Source organism: Clytia hemisphaerica, unplaced genomic scaffold, assembly GCF_902728285.1.
Source record: "Clytia hemisphaerica strain Z4C2 unplaced genomic scaffold, Clytia hemisphaerica genome assembly, whole genome shotgun sequence".
NCBI classification, from domain to species: Eukaryota; Metazoa; Cnidaria; class Hydrozoa; order Leptothecata; family Clytiidae; genus Clytia; species Clytia hemisphaerica.
This window is the reverse complement of record NW_027104380.1, coordinates 738,646-748,379: the sequence shown is the minus strand read 5'-3', so window position 1 is coordinate 748,379 and position 9,734 is coordinate 738,646. Positions and strand designations below refer to the sequence as shown.

Here is a 9,734-nt window from a genome sequence, read left to right as displayed (position 1 = left end):
AGTTAGGTACAGAAATCACCTATACTTGCAATATATCTCTAATCTTAATTTTTTGAGAGCTTTCCAGAAATATACAACAGGTCTCTTTTTTCTCGAGCTAAAATTTTCACTAATTTTTAACCCTATGATTTTTGCCTGAGACCGTCATATTTGTCCGAAAATCACACCAAAGTGTCCGAAAAAAAATTGGAAACATAGTAATTTCGATTCCCCTACCCCTTAGCTTTCCAAAAATGTATAACAAGTGCTTCTAACAAAACAGTCAAGCGATTCCAAAAAATCGAACAAAATTCCCCCTACTACTATCATTTTGCACCTTTGTACCAAAAATCAAAAGATTCCTATGATTCAATCCTGAAAAAAAGTTGGCAACAGAGGAACGAACGAACGAACACAATGTTAACTTATAGGAACTCCAGGCAGGTCCAAAAAATAGGAAGATGCTCGAAGGGTTAATATAAAGAAGAACAAGCCACATGCTGAATGGACCTACCTGATGATGAGAGTCAGATAAAAGTAGAACTAGAAAAAAAGATAAAAATTTCTAGCACAGAAGCAAAATACAATAATGAGAAGGAAAAATCGAATAAAAAGCACACCACTCATCACCGAATGGATAAAAGATGTTAGGAAAGCAATACTGCTGTACGCAAGCAAATTTCGAATTGGAAATGTCCTTTGTTTAATCTACTATATTAGCAAAGAAAAACTACTTGTTTTGGTAGATTTTTCAGAAGGTCATGATTTTGAATTGAAGCTAGCTTAAAGAAAAGCTTGCTTACTTTCACACAGAGTTAGTGAAAGGAGAAACGCAGAATTGCTAATCTTTGATTTGAGTGCTTTGTTTGATTTATAGTCTTAGCTAAGAAAAACTACCTTGTGGCAAATCTTTCAGAAGCTAATGATTTTGACTTGAAGCAAGCTTGAAAAAGAGTTGTGTAAGGTTTTCAACGACAAATAAGAATTTTCTGGGAGGAAAATTTTTTGTCTAAAAAAGACTATTTTTGGGTGATTTTTGGACCAAATTTACCTAAAACAAATATTTTTCAAAAATGGGTCACATTTTTGGTATTGTCATTTTGCATTGTGTGCCAAAAATCTGAGAAAACTAATGAGCAAATCTCGAGAAAAGCTGGTACCGTCAACTGCTCCAACTTGGGACTATCTTACGCAACATGGGACAGCCATTCCACCACCATTTCACCGAACCTCCGAAGTCATTTGATTTGAGTTCAATAAACCGCGTATTAAAAAATACAAGATTTCTTATTCACACCGAGTAGGCTTTTAAATCGAAATATGAAAAAAATCCGTAGTAGAAAACACGCCAATGTGAGCGTTTGACGTCACTCGCACGGCCAGTTACACACTCGCTATTTGTTAATCTTATCGGGTGGTAGGTGGTTAGTCGGCAGGCGTTCTCTAATTCTCCATTCGGCATCCGGTCATTTTAAATGAAAACAAAAGTTAAAAAGGGCGCACTATCAGTGAAAGTTATCGTGACATGCTATGACAGAAAGTATGATTGATAAACTTGGTGGAGTTATCAAAACAAATTTGTTGTCAAAGAGATTTAACAGTAAGTGAAAATACAGGCCAGATATCATCGTCCCAAGTTGGAGCAGTTGACGGTAACAGACAAACAAACAAACAAATGTACCGACGAAATAAAAGGAGGAGAAAAAAATAAAATTTTTATCTACTGGACCGAAAAAAACCTGAATAATACTTTAAACCAGCGAAAATCAGATTTGAAAAAATTCAAGATTTTCGGTCCACTAGAAAAACCATTTGTCATTTTCAATTTTGAAATTTTTAAAAGATTTTTAAGCCTTAAAATAATCCGCTCAAATTATCTTTACAATGAGGTTTTACTTTTTAATATATCTTTTCTCTTCCAAGAGCAATGTATTAAAAATTTTCATATTACCAATCAGACTTTAATACCCATTTTATCATTTAAATTAAAAATCATCAAGATGTAAAACAATAAGCAATAGATTTTGAATGCCAAATTAAAGCAGCATAATATACAGTAATGGATGTCTTAAGCATGAACAACATTAGGTGGGTGAATAAAGTGGGTAGACACTGTAAATGTTCAAGCTGAAAAGATGCATCACTGTAAGCAACCAATGATTGACATCTTCAAGTTGTATTGTTTTATAAAGTAAGTCTAAAGGCAAATCCTCTGTTGTTATATGGGGAAAGAAGGATTCTTCTAGCTTCCATGTGCTGTGCTTTTGTAATTCGGTGTCAACTGCCACTGAGCTTGGACATACCAGAAGTATCTAGAAAATAATATAAAACAATCTTACAAACAGTGGTTTAAATATTGAAAGCCCAAAGTAAATTTCAAAAACATTCTTTGTTTGGAAAAACAAAAAATTTTTCAAAAATAGAAAGTAATTGAATTATTTGTTTTTTAAATACATTTCAAAAGGTAATGATTGCATAAGAATGTGCTTTATATGTTAATATACAGCAAAGTCAACAGTATTACCTTATCATAGGTTCTTTGAAATGCAGTATCTAATTCTTTACCAACAAGCTTCCAATCAGCACCAGCCATATCTTTCAAGGTAATTGCTGAATCATATTTACGTTGCAGTAGCAGATGTTCAGGAACCTTGTATGTTTTCCAATAAATAATTAATACATTGCTACCATTACTGCCACTAAGATGAGAACTTAGATGTGATATTGATGGTAGAACACCAGCTTGGTGCGCAAAACCAAACCAAATAACTCCGAGAAAATTAAAAAATAACCAACTGATGTAAAACAACCTGCTTCTTATAATTTCTGCACCAGTTGCAACAAAACAGGTGAGAGGGAGCAATACCGATAGAATGTATCTCGGTTCTTGATGTCGAATTAAAGATAAGATACAAACTGGAACAATAACACAAGCAGCTAAATATGTCTGCATGTTGTAGTAACCATATAAATTTTGAGAAAAGCCTTTGACAGCTATGATGCATCTCCATATCAATAAAATGTACAATGGCCCAAACATTAGGATCATGTTGACAGTCAAATGTAAGTACCAGGGGTGAATTCCATGAAGTTTAAGATTCTCCATATCGAAGTTGTAGCTCAATAAATTTAACGGTGAAATTGACCAATTTATTACTCTTCCTTCAGTACAATACCAGCTATCCAAAGAGATGCATAAAATTGCTGCTAAACTTCCTCCAACTAGTAGCATGTAACAATATTTGAGAATGGCACCAACCGTTTTTGTAGCAGCCCACCATTTGTAAAACATTAATATTGTTGAAACGAACATAGGCATCACAAAAAAGCAAAGTGATGAAGGTCGGATGAAAAATCCAAGAATATTTAAAAATCCAATAAAACAATGAAGAAAAGAACTCTTTGTTTTGTGCAATGGTAGTAGCAAAATAAACATGAGCAGTAGTGACTCCACATTGTTGGAAAAAGTACGCATGGAAAATGTTAGTGTGACATGAGAAGACCGGAAAAGAAAAGTAACAAAAGTACCTTGTTCTTTTGTAAATTCAAGAACAGTGCCAGTAAATTTACTCAATAGCCAATCAACAGTTAAAGTCACAAACCCCATAAAAATTCTTGGTGCAATGACTAATAATTGAGCATTTAATTCAAAACCTGACAATTTAGAAAGAGTTTTTAAAATCCAAAAGGGTAGTCCAGCAACTGCAGTAGGGAAAATAACATTTCTTGATAAACTGATACAGTTCCACTCCCATGTTCTACATGATTTTAAATGAAGCACATCTGAAGCCATAATTTCTGTGGCTTGGAAATATTCATCAGGATGGATGTAACCATTTAATGGAAGAGCAATCAAAATCCATTGTAAAATGAAAAGTAGTTTATTTGCAGTTAATAAATTCATTACATTCATTGTTTTTTAATCTAAAATAAAGACAAAGTTAGGGGTTAAGAGTTATAAATACAATGAATTATATGCACCAAGAAAAAGTTGAATTGTACAGTCATTGTATAGCACCCCCCCCCCACCTTTAGCATACATTTTTTTGATTGGTAAGCATTTGCAAAGGTTTCATCATTAATATTGGCTTATATAGTCAGTTAGGTACCTATGAATCTACTAAGATAGAAGTTCTATACTGACATCCAAAATTTTGCAAAGTAATGAACATACGCTTGCATAAATTGAAATGCAAATTTAATAAAGTTCATTCTTATAAACAGCCCAGATTTTATGGAAATGTGCCTAACACCGTAAATTTTTTTCACAAATATTTTGATTGGTGTGTGTAGGTATTGCAAATGATTTTCAGAGAGGACAAATTTGCAAAAATTACCAAAGTTATTTGAAAAAAAAAAAACAAAATGCAAAATAATGATGAAATAAGGGTGAAACACACTCTTAAATACTTGAACACAGATTGACACTTGAGATATTTGGCTAAATTGCACACTCATAGGTTTAATATAATTGTTTTAATTATTTCTTAAATGATTTGGGACATGACAAAGTTTTTCACATTTTTTCTGAAAAAGATTTTTACATAAACCCAAAGCCGGCTACCATAGTTCGTGGCCCCCTTTCTTAAGGGGGGATGACACTTTTCGAAAAAATGAAGAAGGGGGGGGGGTCAGAAATTTTAATGAAAAAGGGGGGGATAGTTTAAGAAGGGGGGCTTACATATATATTGTAGATTATTCTCAAGCACTGTTATGAAATTTGGTCTTCATGAAAGGAAGTTTTCTGTTAGAGTAGTCTGAGTCAAAAAGAAAAAAGAAGTTTATTATTTTGCTTTTTCTCTCTAAAGATATTTCACATATATTTGTTAGCTATTATTGTCCAAAATCCTTGAAGGATAGACATTTCTAAAGGTTGGGGGGAATACCAAGAAGGGGGATCAGACCCCTTTCCGCCCTATGGCTACAGTGAGTATTTAATAAAATGTAACCAAACCCTACCAGTTTCAGATAATACAAGATTAGGCATCTTGGGGACCATTTTGATTAATAATCATTAAACCTTCAACACTGCTCTAATCTTTCAATGCTGTATTTCTAATTTTCTTTCTATGATTTACTCTAAAATGACAAAAAATCTATTTAGGTTCTTTAATGACTCAGGAATTCTTTTTTCACCAAAAACTTGGCTGTGACTCTGTTTGGAATAAAAAACTGTGGGCTTTAAGCTCATTTTAACATTAGTTCGGACAGAATAAAAACATACCTGATCCAGGGGGTTCATTTGAGGCAGTAATGTCTGCTAGCAAATTCATTTTATAAGCACTTAACTTGATAATAAGGGATTTTTTCAATGCACTTTTAATAAAAACTCAAACAAGATTTTTTATTTTTTGCTTAGATTTTTCTATAGTTTTATTGCTAAAAACTGCTAAAAAACGCTTTTTCAGTACTTAAAACTGCCTGATTTTTCAAAATTTTCTTGCCCTTCGGGCCCAACAACGCTGGGCCCTCAGGTGACTCTCACATAGCTGCATCACTAAAATAGTAGCCGATCTCTGACCTTCAGTCTCCTTCCTAAGATTTACTGAAAACCCTGCTGATCAACACTTCAAAAAGCCACTTGAACTATCAGATCAAAAAAGAAAAAAAAGGCCCAGGATTCGACAACATCACACCAAAGGTGCTGAAAGCAGGAGGAGAAACAGTAATCAATATGCTGAAGATTATATTTGATAAGATCCTGAACTCAACAGATACTCCAACCCACTTTGCCAAAATGACTGTTACTACACCAATCTTTAAAAAAGGAGAGAGAGAAAACCCAGCCAACTACCCGGCTATCGCCCTTCTTTCCATTCCTGGGAAAGGTTTATTAACCGCATCCTAGGCGAACCCGAAAATTTTTTTTGTTTCCCGTCCACCGGCCGGGTGAAAATTTATTTCGTCGTCACCCGGCCGCATTTTTTTTCGTACATCATCGTTATCATCGTTAGGGTAAGGGTTAGGGTTAGTTTGTTTGTTTGGAAAACTTTCGTGAATCAGTTTTTGAGGCGTGTGATTTATCGCACTTGATATTTTATATTCTACTATAAAATGCACGCCTAAAAATCACTTGGAATGAAGGTTTTATCCTGATCATTGTTATAGAAATGAAATTTTATTCATCTCAAACTAAACCCTGCATTGTTTTTGTTAATTCTTGCTTGCAACTCAACTTTTAAGAATGTTTTTTTTATACACAACTTGGTTTTTATAAAAGAATCATGCTGATTTGTGAGTAAAATAAATAGAAGCATTCACAAAGTGGGGACTTTTCAGTAAGTAAACAGCTTTGTTTTTATAAAAGGAATCATGCTGACTTGTGAGTAAAATAAAAAGAAACATTCATAGAGTGAGGATTTAAAAAATTTGGGAAATGTTTCTCTCACTCTACTTTTTTCTCAAAAAAGTTCACTTCGTATTCACAGTTTGGAGCCTTTAGCAATTGAAGATAAATATTCAAAATGAAAGAGAGTGCCCAGTTCTAAGAGATATTGTAACACAATTGAAAATATAAACGATGAAAATTAAGTATTTGAATAATCGCACGCCTAGACCACTAAAAAATCAAAATCTAGGCGTGCGATGATCACATGTGAATTTTTCTTATGCCGAAGCCTGTAGCGGTGTCAAGTTACTACAGATTTAAGGTAAAGAAGACCATCATTTTAACTTCTACGAGTGCTTTAAAAAGTCAAGTCAAGTCCTGATCAACACAACCAAACCTTCTGTCTTGCGTTTACTTTCCTTCCCAACAACTTTTGCTTTTGCTTATGTAAGTTTTAAAATCCACAAGTAATGAACAAATCTGGTCGAAAATCTTCTGTCAGGTTTCATTCCTTACGTTTTTATCCACATGGTGAACTCGGTTTCCCTGATTTCCCGATAATAAAAAATTGGAACCTTCCCTTGGGCGTGATTGGGTGTACTGCCATCGCGTAATATTTTTCGTGAAAATTTACTGTATTCTAACGCTAATATAATCTAGATAGGAAACAATAATTGAATAGACCTTTTTTCAAAGAGACCACCCTGTTGAATAATTATGTAGTCCAGCAGAAAAACAATGATAAAACCATACATAATTATTACAATATGCATGATACAGTAATTATGCATGGCTATATCATTGTTTTTATGGCCGGACTACATAATTATTCAACAGGACATCCTATTTGAAAAAAGGTCTATTTGACTCTCTTTTGCTTGTATTTCTAAATTTTCCAATAAAAAGAACTATACTTACAAATTATTTTCTTTAACGGGCATTGAATCAATATTGACATATTTAATGATGTCATATAATCAATGCCATGCATATTTTGTTAACATCCTTTTCATTGGATAAATACCACTAAAATATACAAGATAAGTAAACATAAATTTAGCGTCCGCGAGCATGGGTTAGCTAAGCGCACCTCTCTTATTTATTATCTAAGAATTGAAGCGGGCAAAGAAAACTGCGTGGGCTGATGGCGGACAAAGGTTATATTTGAAGATATTTTCAGTTATAATCCAAGGTAGAACAAACTAAACACAGAAATGTCATATTAAAAAGAGGGGTGAAAAAGAGACAAATTTGACGTGAAGATGTTTTGTTGAATCTTGACAAATGAAGAGGCTGCTACCACAGTCTGGGAAATCCTCTCAATTGCACGCTTATGTTCCGAGGGCGTAAGCGCGCAATTGCATGGTTATAATTTACCCCCACTCCCGCCCGGTTGAAATTGCTTAGGCATTTCAAGGGCTTCTGAATTCTCTAATTCGGGCAAAGGCATGTTTTAACGGGCAATGCATTTTTACGGAATATTCTTCTACGATAAATTTTGAGTAAAACTGCCCTAGGCTTTTGAAATTCAACAGAGCTTTCGGAAGGAATTGCGTGTCAGAATAATAAAGGGTGCAATTGCACGCTTACCGCTTACCGCCCGTTTCAGAACAATTGCGCTAAGCATGTAATTACACGCTTTAAAATTCTGCCATTTTGATAACCCTGGAACCGATAGCCCTCGGAACATAAGCGTTCAATTGAGAGGATTTCCCAGACTGTACCAGAAAATAATAAGTATGAAAGTTATATATAGTTTTCTGGAAATTTGAACAAATCTGTTGGGCTTCGAAAGTTGATATCTCTAGTAGATTTTCTTAGTGTCACTGTCATAATTGTCGAAAGAGCAATAATTGCAGTTTTTATCTTAAACATCCAGCTGTCTACTTTTCATCATTAACATTAACCATTCAAATTTTTTTCTTCAAAAAATTGAGTTTGAAAACTGAATTCGAAATTGAGATTTTGCCACCGAATAACGGTGGTAAAAAAGTGCTTGGAAATTACCCTGAATGTACTTCCACTAACTACCCTCCGCCATCAGCAAACCCCCAAAACAAAAGTCCAGACACAGTGCGTGTCAATCAATTGAACGAATCGAACGCTGAATCAATTGAACTCAATCGAATCGCAATCGACAGTCAGGCACATCCTGGCAAATGAACGGGGTGAGCATTTGCATGGGGTATTCGTCACCCAGTTTAAATGAGATAGGATGTCTCAGGCTAAAAGCGTGAAAATGAATAAAAATGAACTTCAAACTGAAAAAGGGAAAAAAGGAAGAAAACTGGGAACTTTATTTTTTCGTTAACAGTTTCTTCAATCTTCGAAGACAAAATTGACCCATGGAAAAAAATTTCATCTATGCAGTTCTTTGAAATGAAGCAAAATATTTCCAACCTGGTTCAATTAAACTGGGTATTCGGTGCTATTACGTCACTTTTGTTTTCGACCCTGTTCATTTGCCAGGATGTGCCTGACTGATCAAATATTACCCAGGATTTGCCGTTCGATTATATTCGATTACGTGCGATTGATTTAGATTTTATTCGCTTTCGTACGATGCGATACTTAAGCGCTCTGCCGTCTACGCTCTAAAAAGCTCTAACGGAGTGATCCAATTTAATTCAATCACAATCAAACTCATCGAACACAATCGTAATTGGACGAAATTGAAGATTACGTTTGACAATCGAATCGCAATTATTCGATCGTGTTTGATTACGTTTGATTGGTTCGATTGCGATTTTTGTTCGAAATTGTTCGATTGACACCGTCTGGATGGAAAAGTTTAGGGGTCACTTACATATCGATTCTTCCAACGACTAATGTCAAATTGACGCTAATTTGAAAACCCCCCCACCCCCACCTCTTAACGTCAAAGCTCAAAAATTATCAAAAATTGATGAAAATTTTCTCCTTCACTTTCATCGTTGTTTCGTTGTCAGCCATTTTTAATTTTGCTACAGCTTGCTCAGGCAGATAATTTCTAAACTGTTTTCAGAAAGTTGCCAGAATTAATTATCTCCATATAATCATAATCAACAGAAAAGCCGCATTTCACAAAAAAAGACAGACCGTGGGCGAAATTCAAGGGCCATGCGACCGTCTGAACAAAAGGAACTCAAGACGTAAACATCAGGCCGTTTGTTTTGGTTAAAATTTCTGTAAAATAGCGAAGTGAACGAATATTTAGGGGTCAGTCACAAATCGATTCTAGGTTAGAAGAACGTCAATTGACGTTTTAAAAGCTGACCCACCCACCCACACCCAAAAACGTCAAACACCTTGATATCCCCGAAAACCGATAAAAACTGCCTTCATTGCTGTTTCGTCAGCCATCTTGATTTTCACTACGGCTCGCATACACTGACCTTCAGTGTTCGCATAGTTTATAAATTTGAAAAAAAAAGAAACGGAGATAATT

At 34.7% G+C, this 9,734-nt stretch overlaps 1 protein-coding gene across 1 annotated transcript; it reads right to left on the bottom strand.

Moving 5' to 3' along the window:
• Nucleotides 1-1,982: 1,982 nt before the first annotated feature.
• On the bottom strand, nt 1,983-3,921 carry LOC136819132 (GPI mannosyltransferase 4-like). The gene is made up of 2 exons (XM_067075308.1): nt 2,504-3,921; nt 1,983-2,291 (listed from the first exon to the last, which is right to left on the bottom strand). The coding sequence occupies exons 1-2, from the start codon at nt 3,890-3,892 to the stop codon at nt 2,064-2,066; spliced, it is 1,617 nt and encodes a 538-aa protein (XP_066931409.1). The 5' UTR covers nt 3,893-3,921; the 3' UTR covers nt 1,983-2,063.
• Between the last annotated feature and the right edge of the window lie 5,813 nt (nt 3,922-9,734).

Excerpts from the sequence above, each read along its gene's own strand:
- LOC136819132 (XM_067075308.1), bottom strand. The coding sequence starts at position 3,892 with ATGAATGTAATGAATTTATTAACTGCAAATAAACTACTTTTCATTTTA. Across the intron at positions 2,292-2,503 it reads TTCAAAGAACCTATGATAAG|ATACTTCTGGTATGTCCAAG; the intron begins GTAATACTGTTG and ends ATTATTTTCTAG.